Raw genomic sequence first — 16,551 nt, forward strand, 5'->3', positions numbered from 1 at the left:
TGTTTCAGGCTCTCTAAGAGAGTCTATTCTCACACCCAAGAGGTGTTCACACTCTTGCCTGCAGTGACGCCTCTGTGGCCCTGGGATGCAGAAAGGGATAAGATGCCTTAGGCTGCATCAGGAAACAAGGGGGTTTTATTCCTTTATGTGTTTGAGTCCTACAGTTGTGACTGTTTAACATCTTCGTACTTTATGGAGGGACCGGAGATGCACTGTTGGGCCTAAAAGCTTTCTACTTTAGCTCTCTTATTTCTTTCCGCCCAACTGTTTATAGTTTTTTGGGGTTTGTTCTTTTTTCCTTTCTTTCCTTTTTTTGTTTTGTTTTGTTTTGTTTTCAAGGGGAAGAGCCGTCTGTTCTGTATTTATACAAAAAGCAGTTTTAAAAGTATTGGGCTTCCCACTGCTTTAAAGTCTTTGCAGATGCTGTGTGTGGATAGGATCCCATCAGTCAGACATTGTAGGTATGGCTGCACAATTTATGGAAAACCAACAGTGTGTTTACCTTTTGAATTTGTCATGATCTTGCTGAGGTCTCATGTTATAGGATTTGCTTATTCTGTTTTATTGCACAGGACTGGGAATCAGGGAAGTCCTGTTATCTTTGCAACCCTTGGTTGTTAGCGGGGAATGTATTTTATGAGGAACAGCTTGTGCTTCAACACAGAGGGCAGCAAGCTTGGTATGGGATGTACCATGGGTATTACAGAGGATGACCAGGCTCAGAACTTTTTTTCTGGACTTAAAGTTGCTTCTGATTTGAAAGAAAAGCCTTAGTATAGAGAGATTTTAAAGCCACGGAAGGAGAAATGGGAAGTTTGTGTATATGTTTATATGAAGTTTTATGTAATAATTAATCATTATTATTTATTGTATACACATCTTTCTGTAAGTTGCATCTGTATCTGTTAATTTGAAATGTGTACATACCAACTTGTTCAAGCTACGACAATGCCTTTGTTCTCTATTGAAATGCCAGTGCTTAGCTTTCTGCATGAAGTCTCTCTCTGAATAATAGCAGATATCCAACCAAGAACCAAAAGGAAAAAAATCTAACTGCTGATTTTCTGGAGGGTTTTCCCTCCAGTGACAGAAGGATATCATGTGCTGTTAGTTTTATTTAAAAGATAACACTCAAAAATGTGGAACCCAGAAGAAAAAACAGATGCAAATGGGGGAAATCATGGGCTCCTATGTGGAGGAGATAGCTAAAAAGAGTGCAAACACACTTATTCTGTGTAATGGCTTTAGTGATTCATAATCATTTCCAATTACTTACTAGCTGAATAAATGACAGCTTTAAAGAAAATATATTAATTTTCTAGAAAAAACACCTATGAGTTTTAGGTATGAAAAAGTTTCTTGAGGCAAGAGAATTTCACACAACTTGCTCTTACTTTAGCTATCACCATGCCAAAGATGCTCAATTTTCAAGACTTAATCATAACTAAAGTTCTGACATGCTATGTTATGTTATCAAAACAGAAAATAAAGACAAACACTTTGGAGTTTGCCTGTATTACATTATTCTTTAATATAAATGACATATAAGTTTTACAAATTAGAGAGATTGACCTTGGAGTAGTAAGAGGCTGCAGAAGATTCTTTTAAGGTGACATTTTTATTGAGTATATGTTTAGCTTTGTAGATTGACAGTAGAAATGTGCAGCCTACCTTTGATGTGCTTGCTACCCACTGGTATGGGTTGAAGAATCCCAATTTGCAGAGGACTTCAAATCACTCTATGAAGATACCTCTATGAATGATGTCCCAGCAATGTCCAGATAGGCCTTGCAGTTATTTCACTTCATATTTTGCTATACTTATGATTTTCTTCTAATTGTGCTAAATTCCACAAATTCATCAGATGGGGAGCCTGCATATCTCTACTTGACAATTGAAAACATTGTTTAAAAAACAAAAACAGTAAAGGATGCTGACAAATGTACAATGCAGAACAAGTGAACAGTGAACTGCTATTATTTTTGGTTTAGATATATACATGGATTGATACCAATGACTAAACCCTAATACCATATTCTGCAAGGCAGTCTCACTGAAGTCATTAAAACTGCTCTTGTGACTAAGGTGAAAGGGATTTGCCCTAGAGAAATTTAGTCATTGAGCTCCAGACATAGGTTACATGTTTTGTACTGCAGACTACTCATTATTTTCTTCAATAGGATTGTGTTCGGCTAATCCTGAACAGCATTGCTCTAGATGAATGGCAAACTTTAAAGAACTATGTGTACAATATGAATTTATTTTATTTTTCCCAAAATAATGACATTAGCAACAACATTATTTGCTTCTGCTAAATAGATACATTCAGAATTAGTTTAGTGTTATAGTGAGTATTTTTAAACCTCCAGGGCTTGAAATAAATTTAAAGGAGGTAACTCGCACCTTCTCAAGTCTCGAGATGATTTGAGGGTCTTTTTTTCCCTTTACAATTTTTTTTGTGTGTGGCTATAAAAATAACCCCAATCACTATCTTCCTTTTTTTTTTTTATATCATAGCTTGACAAATATTTACTCCGAATCTCATATACAGTGGAATCTGAAAACCTGTAGCATTCAGCAAACTGAAAAATACCACAGAAAGCATGCTGGAAAAGAAGGCTGAAATAAGTCAGTTTAAAGCACAGTTGGCAATTCTTTTTGATGGTATACTTGAACTTGTACATCTGTAATGATTCATTTATTCTACATCAATGGATCATCTCCACTTTAAAGTGAAGTTTCTGGTATTTGGCATTAATTGTTAGCAACAATTTTTTGAACAGGCCTATTACAACACGTACTTTAGCTGAAACACAACCGAACCCCAACTTTAGACATCTATTTGTAATTTCCAATCTGTACTGCAGAGCGTTCATGGATACATCGGAAAGCAGAGGGCTGGATTTCCCAGTACTGCACGGGGTTGCTGAAGAGACTCACGCCGGAATAGCTAGCCTTTTTGGTATTGTAGCCAAGAGGGCAAAAGTCGTTGATACCAACTGAAGCAATTTTGTTGTTATGAAGATAGACCACCTGAAAAACATAGAAGTACAGAAGTGAGAAATAGAGCTACTGTTGCAAATAAGATAAATGATTTGATGTCAAATACTTGGTATGTATTGTGCAATGTTACATAGAGTAACAATATATCCTTTTTCCCAAAGAAATGCTTGATTCCGGTTACCTTTTGAAATACCTAGAGTATACCTAACTAGAAATAATTTCTACAGAAATAGCAGAAAATGTGCAAGGCAATCTAATAACATTACTATCATTTAATCATACTGTAACCAAAACAGGAGTCAAAGATGTGGAATTATTAATACAGTGCTGTGGTTCAGAAGCATGTGTTGTATATAAAGAATATATTTGGTGCTAATTGGTTTCTCCCCAGCTCTAATGCTTTCACTCTCATGAGTGCAACTATACAGGACTCAGAGCCAAAGTAATCACTAATGATGATTTAAAATAGCTGATGAATATTACTTTGCTCCAGAGTCACCATTTCTGATTAATTTTCCCAAGCTACGTGCAAGTGGTGATTTACATTTGGGAGTCTTCACTCTTTGGGAGCTTTCTTTCCCGTAAAATCTTAGTCCAAGTGAAGACAGATTTTAATTGGTTCCAAGAGGCCATATTTCTAGCTACCCAGCCACAGAGACCTCAAAATTACTGCTGATGTGAAACGCATATTGCGTCTCTTTGCCCTCCTGAAGGCGCAGCCCTGTGAAATACCAAAAGGAAGGTTCTTGGGAAAGGTTGCAAAATGTGACTGAATAGAATTGAAAATAACTAACAGAAGAAATGTTCTTTGAAAGCATTTTTTGAGTAAAGAGGAAATCAAAGTACACAAATAATCCCTTATTTGTTGCATCCCCTCAGACACACAGAGATAACAAATGCATAGCTCCAGATCTATACACCTCCATAGCCACATCCACAAAAAAATCTAAATTAGAGTCTTCCTGTTGTATGCAACTTTTCCATGCCTATTCCACAGTTTATGAAACTTGCATCAAGTTTCCTTTTGCACAAACACTCCATATGTTTCTGTTCAAGACTGAATAACGACACAAATACCATTCGAAGTCTTTCAACTGTTGCTCTCTGAGGCAGTATGATAAACTTTACCTGTATATATTTGTGTTCACCCAGCCCACCAGGTACTCTGACAAGTTCATTGTTGTTCAAATGGAGCTCTCTCAGATGAGGTACATTGTTAAGAGAGCCATTTTCAACTGAAGAAATACTGTTGAAGCTGAGACCCAATCTGAAAAAAACCCCAAAAAATGTGTTAAACTTGCCCACGTAACCACCTTTCTTGAGTTGATTACTTCTCTACACTAGTGTCATAGAACAGACCAGGCTAATTTTCAGAATTATGCATGAGGTACAGAGTCACCACAGAGAACTAGTTTAGATAAACATATTTAAAGAACTATCATAATTATCATGAAAACATTCAACTTGTGCCCATGCTACTGCATACTTTCAAGAGTTATAGGACTAATACCACTGTAAATATGTACTGTGTACCTCCATAAGCAGCAGTCTTTCTTTAAAAGCTGAATAAGAGTTTCTTAGATGACTTTAGGAGAATTGGCTGTAACTTTCTTTGTCAAACTACATAACCCTGGGTGACCAGAACTGTTAAGTTTAAATTTTCACCACACCATTCTAAGGTACTTATGTAGTTGGAGCCATGTTACGGACTGGAAACAGGAGCCGAGTAACACGTAATGATTTGTTCAGCAGGACACAGAAGTAGGACATACAAGTTTCTCCTAGGTTCCAGTCCAGAGCTTTCATCACAGAATCATTCTTCCTGTTTTATACATCCACATTCTGGGTTTACTAGCACAATTTATGTCCAGTTTGGAAAATCTGGTCTTATCTGTGTATTTCTGTGTTAATAATACTTCAATTTGCAATTACCAAACTACAGAAATTTTTCAAGGCTCTCATAAGTTACAATGCTCTGTGTTGCAGTATGGAATTCAGTAGTAATTCTGCAGGAGTTGTCATCATCAGGAGTGTTGTCCTTTGAGAAAATTATTTCTATAAAGGCTGAACCTTATTTATCTAGTTTGCTTTATCTTTTTTCTTTTAGCAACCTTTTTTGAGGAGAAAAATGCTGAATCAGTTAAAGAATTTAATATAGGTAATCAGAATCCTTGTGATAAAATAGTTTGCTATGGATGAGTACTTTTCAAGAAAGTCTGAATCGCAGTAATTTACTACCTGTAATTCTTTGTGGCTTGTGTCAGCTTCAAAGGTCAGAATCTGGACCTAGTATAAAATCACAGAACTAAAAAATCTTGTTTGTTCTTTATGGCAGAAATGTTTCCAGAAATAATGCTGTCCAAGAATGGAAGTGCATTTTATAACTTTCCTTTTAAAAATAAACAGTCAAAGAAAGATATTGTTACCTAGTATTATATATAACACAAAGTCCTATCATACTTATTTAAACATTGAGATGTTGTCAAACTATTAAATGACAAAGGAGACCTTAATGAGATCTCTCACTGACATCAACAGGGATTCATTTCACTCAGAAATCAGTTCACAATATACCATATCTTTGCTAGAATTTGGTCAGAAAGAATTTCCATTTAAAAATTATTTAGAACAAAATTCCTTTTGAGTAGAGTACATCAAGATTTAGGAAAGCTTAGGGGATTTGATCCTACTGAACAATTTGATCTGAAGATCTACAGAATGTCTACAAAGGATTTCAGTGATGGGTGCTCATAGTGAATGTTTTTACAAGGATTGGGGAAAAAAAAAATTGGCAGAAGGCTATAAATTCTTGGCTGACACATATCTAAATATATGCTCACTACATATGCAGTTCTACAAGCAGATGTGTCACACCCAGGGAGACCAGCATGAAAAAAAGCAGGTCTGACTTTCATATTGGTGTCTTGAAGCGAAAGTAACCCCTTTACACACCACAGGGATGGCCAAGATTCAATTCTGCATTAGCCCATGCAGGGAAAGTCTTTTAGGGAAAGAGTAAAATTGGAAAAGTCTGTAGAAAAGTGGATCTAACTCCCACAAGCAGTGAAATTATGTATAATTATAGCTCATCTAAATGTGTTACAAACCCTCAGTCACTCGAGGCTTCATATGTTTACATATGAAATAAGTCAAGATTAGTGTGTAAAATGCAGGGTGATTAAGAGTGTTAGGAAAGAATACGGTCTTCATCTCTCTTCTTCTTCCCATGGGAAAAAATAAGGAAGAATTTGAAAAATCACTTTTGCTTATTATATTGACATATTACTTCCTTTTATATTAGTGAATAGATAACATTTTTCCAGTGTTTTAGCTGATCTAGTCAAAGTGTTCTAAACCATTGAAGAGCATCATCAAAAACATATCTAAAAATTGAAGAAATTCTCAAACATTTTTTCACCTTCTTTTGTCTCGAACATCCCTGCTGGCTTATTTCCACTTTTTTTTAACAAACTTCATGCTACTCGACATCATCGTTACTCTGCGCTTGAAGCAACTTCCACTGTACGGAGCTAGATCTTTTCAGTAAACTTTAATAGGATAGAGAGATTAGTAACATCAGTTGTGTAATGTGTATATCCTCCTGTGGAGCTCATTCCTGTATGTAACCAGCAAGTCTTTGTTCGGTTTACATTCCTGAGATTTTTTTTTTTACACTCCAGCACTATATGAAGAATTTTGAAAGACTTAAATATAATTTTACAAGGAAAACAAACAACAAGGAGAAATATTGGCAGTCCACTAGAACTCAAGAATTCAAAAGAGAATGAGCAGTAGATCTACACTGAGCTCTTGCATGGAACATTTTACAGTTCAAAACACCTTATGACAGTCAGAAAAATGACCTGTTTCTCAAAGTCTAACTGTGCTTTAGGGCAGCTATTAGACTGTTGAGCATGAGTTGACATGATCCAGGAGAGGGGTCCAACCCTGTACTGATGTTTCTGAAGACTTAGATGTGTAAGTAAAAGCTGGTTTTTGGTAGCTTGTTTCTGTGGCATAAGGGGCATGCTGCCCCTTAGATTTATCCCATAAGCTGTCCTGGAGCTCTCCCATAGCTCCCTCCTTTCTTCATCTGTCTGCTCTGTTATGTCCAATGCGCTCGTTTTTCAGCAATCTGTATTCTGCCTTACTTTTCAACTTTGCAGAAGAGGATTTCTGACTATGCTTAGGTTTCCTGCTTAAGCACAGGCCAGAGAGCAGTTTAAAACTTAGTGCCTGCTCTGAGCAGCTCCACATTTCCACACCAGGATCAACAGAGTATCTTGTTTCTCCATACAGTACAGTCACAACAGAAGCAGCCCAAGGTTAGATATTTTTAGTAGTCCATCAGCACTCACTGCATAAAACTTTATGTCTTAAGAAAGACTTCCAACAGTATTGTCCATGAGATGTTGCCTGTAGTTTTTTCCAAGTGTGAATGTGAAAAAGCAGAAAAACCCTGTCATCTGCAGGACAGCTGACACACCCCACACGTCCCTCCTCCAGTAAAGTAAATTACTCTCTACCTGAGTAATTATGATCTTGTTTTGTTTTAAACAGTGGTAAACTTAACTCCTGTTGCTCAGTAATCTTTCTGTTTTCTGCCTTCATTGTGACAAGCAGAGTGATTAAGATGAAGATCCAGGAATTAGATCCAGTGACCTGATTAATGGTCTTTTGGATCAGTTACACTTTTATTTTCATACAAAAGTTTTAAAGTATCATAGTATTAAAATACCTTGTAGTAAAAGCCTATTTTACTATTTTAACATGTTATCTAATATGAACTAATTCACAAATTCTGTATGTCTATAACTGCTCTTTGGGAATTCTCCTTACATTTTTCTATAGTTAGAGAAACTTATTCAACAACATATTCACAGATTAGCAAGGTGTCACTCCAAAAAAATGACACTTTTTCATTTATATTGTATGATTATTTTTTTTTGTCATGTTCCTGGACTCATTGCAGGCTTGCCTTTCTTGACAAACAAAGGAAACACTGTTGCAAGCAATTTTGGTTCCCATGTGCTTTTTTCCTCAGTTTCCAGGGCAAATTGCATGAGCAATGCAGTGTCCCAAGAAAACTGCATAAACCAAAGGTGGAAATACAATGAAAGAAGCATGACATAATTAAAAAATCTAATTGCTCTCTTTATCTTTCTTTTTTTTTTTTTTTACATAAAAGAAACAGTTGTCCTGGGCATACATCACTCATAATTGAAAACAGATGGAAAGTGTTGCTAGGAAAAAAAAAAAAAGTGTTTTGTTCTCTTAAGTCAGTACACAAGCCCTTAGGAGCTTTTCCTGCTAAGTTATGTACTGCTTCAATGATGATAATGCTCATGAAGCCCAGAATGATGTTTTCTAATTGTGTAAGTGGTGGTTACATTTTCAACTAATATTTTACGTGAAAAGAAGAAATGAATTCTTACTTTGCCAAGTTGGTGAGTCCAGACAGACCTTCAGCATCAATTTTGCTGATTTTGTTGCCATCAAGGTGAAGTTCAGTAAGGGATGGGGGAAGGCCTGCAAGAAGAGAACACCATCAAATTACTGGATTATTATTTTTTTAAAAGGATTTGTGTTATACTGAGGCTCTTTTACAGTAACAAAAAGATTTTTACTAGACATGGCCAAGAATAATTCACTGAATGAAACAAGGAACTTTTGCAATCAGAGAAACTGAAAACAGCTACTAACAATTTATTTGGCATGAAACACCTGATGATCTTAAAGGTCTTTTCCAACCTAAATGATTCTATGATTCTAAATAAGACCAAGCTCCTAAGGTCATCATAGAACAGTTAATTCTTAAAAAATAGCTAAATAAAATTCTTCTCAGATATGAATTCTAGCCCTCATGATTATGTAAATAGGACATTTATAATAGTGTACGAGAAAGAGCCTTTATTTTAGCCAGACTATCCACATACATAAATCTACAATCATTTGACACCTAGGTATTTAACAAAAAGCAGCAGCAGAAAATAAGATTATAAATATGAGGTAAAATAATTTTAATGTTATTTTAGTTAGGGCACATACTAGTTTGCAAATTCTGTTTATCAGGGAAAAAGAATTGGAACCAGATATTTTAACTATCTGAGGTCCCTCAAAGGAACAACCAAAACAGGAAATGTGGGAAGAAAGAAATAACAGCTAGTATTAACTTTCAAAAAGTTTTCAGCTATTTCAAAACAATCTGCTGGCTAAAGTATGAATAAATTGAATATAATTTCCTCTGGATTGGAACCATTGTGGTTTGTTTTGTTTTGTTTTTAATAGGTTATATTGAAGTTGTTCTTATTTTGTAGCAATTTGCAATGAAGTACTTTTAGATATAAAACCATTTCTGTCTTGTATATGAGCAGCATTTTTGCCTTCAAACCCACAGACTTGTGGAGGGCTGATTTTATGCTTGTAGAACTTCAGTTAATTCTATATGAGTTTACATCTGTGTAATGTTGATCAGGCTCTCTAACCAGGGTTGGAGCTTGAAAAGAGTCTTCCACTTTATATTTCAGCTGTGACACTAGAAAAGCAAAATAACATAAAATTGCATACTGTTGACAGTGCACCTCTTGTGGAGCCTCTCATAATAGAAAACCAAAATTTTCCAAACCAATGAAAGTCAACTGACCAAAAAATGAAGTAGCAAAGTAATGGATACTCTAAGGACTGACTCAGAAGGCTTCCATAATAATTTTTTTCCAGCTGACTGGAAGTCACTATATTATACCTGTCCAATTGAACTTCTTACCTTTTGGAATGCTAGTAATGTTGGTGTCCGCGATACGGATGTAGGAGAGCCTCTTCATCCCCTGAAAAGCTCCATTTTCAATGCCTGAACTCTTGATTGGATTGGTGCCTAGTTCTGCCAAAAAAACATGGTCATGAGCTGTGCTGCAGTGTAGGTACCTATATTCTTCAGGTCGAAGCTAATTTATTAGACCATTTCTTGGCTTTCTACATAAAATCACTGATTGAACTAAAAACAACAGCTTGAAAAAACACTGTGTTGATTTTGTTATAATTTCTCATGCTCGTACCTAAGACAATCACTTGATTCAGTCCGTTAAAGACAGCTTTCCTCAGCTTGGAGATCTCATTCTCATGAGCCCGTATCTCCTGAAGAGACTTCGGCATGTTTTCTGGGAGTTCCTTCAGGTTGTTCTTGGACAGGTAAAGTCTTTCCAGTTTCTTCAGAGGAGCAAAAGCTAATGGGCTTATTTTGCTGATTTTGTTGTTAACAAGGATCAATGCCTGTGGAGTAATAATGAAGGAGATCTCAGATGATCACTAGGGAAATTGGTTTAGGAATGAAACATTTTAAAATTATTATTCTTTTCTAGAATCTTTTGACGTCTTTTGATGGCCAATCTAGTGAGCTGAAGAAAATGCAATGCAATACTAAAACAAATAGATTAAGAACTTCTGAAACAACAAAAGATAAACAAGGCTTACATAACAAATATAAGTGTTATTTCATTGCTGAGGTATATGCAGCTTCTGTTAACAGCCATAATTTATACCCAAGAATAAGTACAACCCTTCCATTTGAAATCTGTGAAGAACAAGACATTCACATAAAACTAATGTTATCAGTCTTATTTGCCTCTTCTTTTCTGATTTTGTTTATTCTGAGGATACTTTTATACCTTACCCATCCTAACACAACCATCCTAACCAGTTTTTCCTGAACAGAAAATTCTATGACTCAATACAGTGAAGGCATAGCCCAGCTTAATAAAAATATGCATATCATCACATCTTTCCTCTTAGTCTTATAGACTTATTACATTTCTGTCTGATAATAATCTCATTTTTGCAGAGATATAAGCTTTTTTTTTGGTAAGCATAACTTGGTATGGCAGGGGAGCAATTTGAAGTGTCATACTCTGCAGTTAGGGATCATGGACCATATTAATTCTGCCTACTACGTAGGTGCCTAATCTAGTTCTTACAACAATTGTGATATCTAGACTGACCGTAACTCTAAGCAAATTAGCTCTCTATACAGTCAGGGGGGAAAAGCCTCCATGAAAGCTCTGTTACCTGTAATAGGCGGTGTCCATATACCTCTGAAATTTTACATTACTGCTAACTCTTTTATTGATTAACCAACCATGACATAAAAAGGGAGAATGTCCCATTACTGTCAGAACAGTAATGCAGTTAATGGAAAGGATTTCAGATATGATACATATCAGAATGAATCTTATCATTCCATCTGTTTGCTATCTACTTATCAGACTTACAGTGCCGCATGTTTGTGCAGTGAATTAGGTGGAATGGGCTGTAAAAATATAGATATAATATCTACTTATATTTATTACTAGAAAATAGCTATAGAGCATCTTTGTTCACTAACTCCATTATGCAATTTTCAGGAATAAAAGACAACAGTTGCTGCTAAACCACAAATTTTTATATTGCATGTACTATAGTTAACATTCAGTGCATTTTAATACACTTTTAATATTTTCAGAATTACACTTTAGTCTGTTTCTTGGAGGAAAACTGAGCATTCAACTCTTTCCACAATCAGTTAAGTATTAAAACAGTGCCAAGAAGTGTATCAGCATCTGTGACAGCACCTCTCCATCATGAAAACTGAAAGAGAGGTGAGAAGGTAGTTTAAAATGGTATTTGATGTGCGTTTTTTCCCTAATGAACTCGTCCTGCAGATCATCCTGAGCAAAGCAAGCAGTGTGTTCTGTACAAGGTTTCACTGAGTACACGTAAAACTGAGCATATCTGGTTTTAATTTTGTATGCTAGCTAGCAATAACACATTTGCAAGAGGACGTAGAAGAGGTCACTCACAGTTCAGCAGAGTATTTCCCTAACAATAAGCCTCTCCCAAAATAAATATATTGGCCAGTGGAAGCCATGGCCCCAACTTTCTTTTATTTGAGCCTAGGCTATAAGAACCGCCATGAGAACACATAGGGTAAACACAGTGTGTGGTTTCCTGAGTCATCATTGCCAGAATTGTGATACAGATGTACATTCTGCCCGTAGCGTAATACAACTACCTGCACAATATTAGGATATAGGAAACAATCCAGTTATTATGAGGGGTACAGCTTGAATTATGCAGACGGTCTCTTTCATCATTTTTATCATAACTGAATAACTGAATGTGCTACTGCTAATTTTTTTTTTTTTCTTAATTTTACCATGGATTTCTTTTCCATAGATCTCTAAGTCAACATTCAATGAGTTTAGACTCATCTTATCAGCACTTGAAATTTTTATCCTGCAACCTGCTTTGTACTGCTTGGTCATTTATTTCAGATAAAAGTCTGCCTTTTTTTTTTTTTTTTTATTTGATTTGTTTTAACTTTGTTGTCTTTTAGATAAAAAATGTTTGAACTATGTTTATCACAGCTGATGATCTGATGTGAAATATTTCTTGCTGGAAATAGATAGGTATACATTCAGCTAGGCACTGCAATGTAAATATTCTCAGAGTAGTTGATGTTAAGAGGATTGTTACAGCTCTTCAGAGCAGAACTGATGGTCCTGACCAAATCAGAAATTATCTACGTATCTAGGATTAATCTGTTCTGCTTTGCCAATGCTTTCTCCTGAATATGATCATGTTTTCTTAGGGAAACACACAGAACTGTTGTTTTATTCAAACATTCAGAAAGTTTCTCATTTAGAAATGACGGTATCCATCAAAGGTATGTTTAAAAATACTAATTTCACAGTGGGAATGTATGTATGGTGGTATGAGGTGGGAAAGTATCACAAGCCTACAGTTTTCAAGTTTTTTTGTGCCAGAATATCATTTCCCATTTACACCCTGCTCTGCAAGTCCCTGCTTCTGGTATTTTAAAACTGCATTATTTTTCTACACTGCTGTGCAGCTGTAAAGAAGAAAAAATAAACCCACACATCAGAATTTGCAAGAGAAGTTTTACTGTCTCCCAATGCAAAAGCAAATGATGAGGATAACACACCAGCATAGCACCTGTGTTCCTTTCCCACTTCACAATAACTCTATTCTATGCAAGACTTAAAGAACTAAGTTACTAGCCTTGGAGCAATGTTGTTTACTTTCCTTAGAATGTACCTCGTATGGTTTGCATGTAACAAAAGTTAAACCAAAACAAAATAAAATTAAAAACTCAGGGGAATTTAGAGGTCAGTGAAAACAGGAACTAGAGGAGAAAAACCTAGGGAAAACATCTGCAGGCAGTGCTATTGAGGAAGGGATGTTAGGCAAAAACATGCCACATGGACTAGCTATCCTGAATAAAGCCCAGATGGCATGACAGGGCATAATATTAGTCTCGTTAAAGGACACATAAAAAATTTGTACAGGGCAAGAAGGACTCGGAGGGAAAAATAAGGGTCAACATGAAAGTGCTGAAAGTGCTGGAGCCCTTGGCCACAGATAGCACTTGCGATGCTGCTGGTATGAAATGATTTAGCAGAAATCTGACATCCTAGAACAGAGCCACAGGAATTGATACTTTTATTCAAAAATCTATCTTCCTCCATTTTTAGTAGAGGGAAGAAGATACTTCTTTTAAAATAAATGTACTTCCCCCCCCCCAAAAAAAAAAGAATTGAAGTATATCACCAATTCACAATACAAAAGGCTGAGCACACGAATGTACAGCTTTCAGCATGACCTGGTATGGGTGCAAAGATGTTTAGCCATAGGCAAGAAAAGAGGCACGAAAGAAAGAGAAAATAAAGAGACACAAATACATCAAGTATTAAAGACATTGCTTAGTCTGGCTTAGAGGGTTCATAGCAATTTCCTATGGATAAGAGAAAGATTAGCTTCCATCCTCATTTTCCTGAGATAAAGCCTTTTTCTCTTGTCATATATAGCATGTAAACATTGCAAGCTAAACATTGACTCTGTTATAATATTGCACTGTGGTAACAGCTACGAACAACCTTATCATGACCAGCAGTTTAAGCGGTGCTCAGAGAGGAAAAAAATCCAAGCTGTGCTCCAAAGAAGGCTTACTTTTTACTGAAACACCTCTGGTATTAGTGTAGTCAAAAAGAAATTAAAAAAAAACACTGTGTGACAGGAATAGATGCTGGCTCCGTTGAAGTCAGTGCGAGTCTGGCCATTTAGCTCCCTCTGGTCTGGTTTCTACCTCAAATATTTATTTCCAAAACAAAAAGGAGGATTCACAATTCAAGAAAATTTTGGGACACTTGTTGGCAGGCTTTCATCAAAATACACCCTGACAAACTGCAGAGGGAGCGTGTGACAATCATAGAATCATTGAATGGTTTGGGTTGAAAGGGACCTTAAAGATCATCTAGTTCCAACCCACCTGCCATGGGCAGGGACACCTTCCACTAGACCAGGTTGCTCAAAATCCCGTCCAACCTGGCACTGAACACTTCCAGGGATGGGGTATCCACAGCTTCTCTGGGCAACATGTTCCAGTGCCTCACCACCCTCATGGTGAAGAATTTTTTCCTAGTACCTAGTCTAAATCGACCCTCTTTCAATTTAAAGCCATTACCCCTTTTCCTATCGCTACATGCCCTTGTAAAAGCTTTCTTATAGGCCCCCTTCAGGTGCTGCAAGGCTGCTATAAGGTCTCCCCAAGGCTTCTCTTTTCCAGGCTGAACAACCCCAACTCTCTCAGCCTGTCCTCATAGGAGAGGTGTTGCAGCCCTCTGATCATCTTTGTGGCCCTCCTCTGAACTCACTCCAACAGGTCCATGACCTTCTTATATTGGGGACCCCAGAGCTGGACGCAGTACTCGAGGTGGGGTCTCACGAGAGCGGAGTAGAGGGGTCACACTTCTTTTGATGTAGCCCAGGATACTGTTGGATTTCTGGGCTGCAAGTGCACACTGCTGGCTCATGTTGAGCTTCTTGTCAACCAAGTCCTTCTCCTTAGGGCTGCTTTCAATCCGTTCTCCTCCCAGCCTGTATTTGTGCTTGGGATTTCCCCAAACCACGTGCAGGATCATGTAGGAACTAGCATAAGGTTGTTCTTCTTGGGGTTACCAAAACTCAAAATTTTTGCCCTGTCTGGGGATGGGGAGCAGAGGATTATATTTTTGGTGTAATTTCATTATGTGAGAATCTCAGGGGATTGTTCTGAGGGGTTTTCATCCCTAATTTTGTTCTTCTTAGTTTAGAATCGTTTGAAGTGAGAGCCTTGCCAAAATCCGAAGTGAACTGTAAAATGATCAGCAAATTGTTATCAGCCTTAATACACTGTGATACATCTGTTTTGCCAGCCGGGGACGGTACTCTTACCTAACATCAAATCTTTAATGATGCATGCATCCTTCAGGGTTTAAACTGAAAAGTCAATCTGCTGACCTGAAGGAATTTCTTTAATTTCCTGGGTTATGTATTACATTATTACCTGTGTTTTATTGCAGTTCTGTGAGGAACAGTAATGCCTTAAGAACTGTAAGCTTAAGAGTCAGGCATCCAAATAAAAATAATAATAAATTTTGTCCTTTTTGTTTGCCTTATGTTTTTAGTTGTTAAGTCATACTCATAACCTGGACATATAGTCAAGCTTTTCTGCCAAATTATTAGGAGTGGATGTGCACTTAGGAAAAAAGCCAAACAACAAAGAACACAAAAAAAATAAACCAGAACTTGACTTTCTTCTCTAATTATGTTGTACCAGGAAACAGAATCCTACAAAATAAGTATTCATTTTAAAATTCATTTAAAAAATCGTAAACATTGGTAAACTTGAAGGAACCAAGAGCCCCTGGATCCTAGGAGGTCTCTGAACAGAATTCCAGATGTTATGTCTCCTGAAGGGCCCACGACATATTGTTAAGGCAGGAAAAGGATAAAGGTATAAAAAACCATGAAGGTGCAATTATTCTTTATTTGTTGTTACTTAAAATCTTTGGGATCAACTGGTCATAGCTAAGAAAGGCAAGGAAAAAGGGATGACATAGAAACAATAGGGAAGAGATGAATGAACTGTGAGGGAAGGAGATAGCAAGGCATTGAAACAACAGCCTGTCAGTATAAATGAAAGACGACTGTGGAAAGCAATTTGATCACATCCAAAGTACCTCGTTGAAAAATCTCACAAAGCCAAGGAGCCTGCTGCAGATCTAGTTTGCATGGCATTTGAGCTCTCACTGATAAATCTTGTGCAACATGACTTGCACAGATGACCAGGGAGCAGCTGGCTCTACATTTTCGTGCTCCAACAAAAAATAATCCTAATGCTCTGGAGTTCTAGAGAATCTTTCAACTCTGTCCTTGTCTACTGAAGCAAGCATTTTGGTCATTCATTTTATCACAATTCACTTGTTTATTTTATTGTTGTTTTCTATAAAATTTCCTTTTTTCATTAGCTTAGTAAGCTGATTCTCTTCAGAATTTTAAGGACCTCAAAGTATTTTCTTCTGTTGTTTTCCTCACACGAAAAGATCTTTATCCTCTGCACATTAAAAATGTTTTGCATGCATGCGGTGTGTTGCACACTTGCTGCAGTGGAAAATCTCATTGTGTGTTAAGGACAATGCAAAGGAGAGTCTGAAGAAATGGCAACTCTCTAAGGGAGTG

General features: G+C 36.7%; 1 protein-coding gene across 1 annotated transcript in view; it reads right to left on the minus strand.

Moving 5' to 3' along the window:
• Positions 1-2,246: 2,246 nt before the first annotated feature.
• DCN (decorin) overlaps positions 2,247-16,551 on the minus strand; it is a 39,853-nt gene continuing 25,548 nt past the window's right edge. Inside the window, exons 4-8 of the mRNA XM_009817866.2 lie at positions 10,056-10,269; positions 9,767-9,880; positions 8,439-8,532; positions 4,132-4,270; positions 2,247-3,033 (exon numbers count right to left, since the gene is read on the minus strand). Of these exons, the coding sequence (XP_009816168.1) occupies positions 2,839-3,033; positions 4,132-4,270; positions 8,439-8,532; positions 9,767-9,880; positions 10,056-10,269 (756 nt within the window). The 3' untranslated portion in view covers positions 2,247-2,838. The remainder of the gene's footprint in view (positions 3,034-4,131; positions 4,271-8,438; positions 8,533-9,766; positions 9,881-10,055; positions 10,270-16,551) is intronic.

The sequence above is a fragment of the Gavia stellata genome, chromosome 4 (assembly GCF_030936135.1).
Source record: "Gavia stellata isolate bGavSte3 chromosome 4, bGavSte3.hap2, whole genome shotgun sequence".
NCBI classification, from domain to species: domain Eukaryota; kingdom Metazoa; phylum Chordata; class Aves; order Gaviiformes; family Gaviidae; genus Gavia; species Gavia stellata.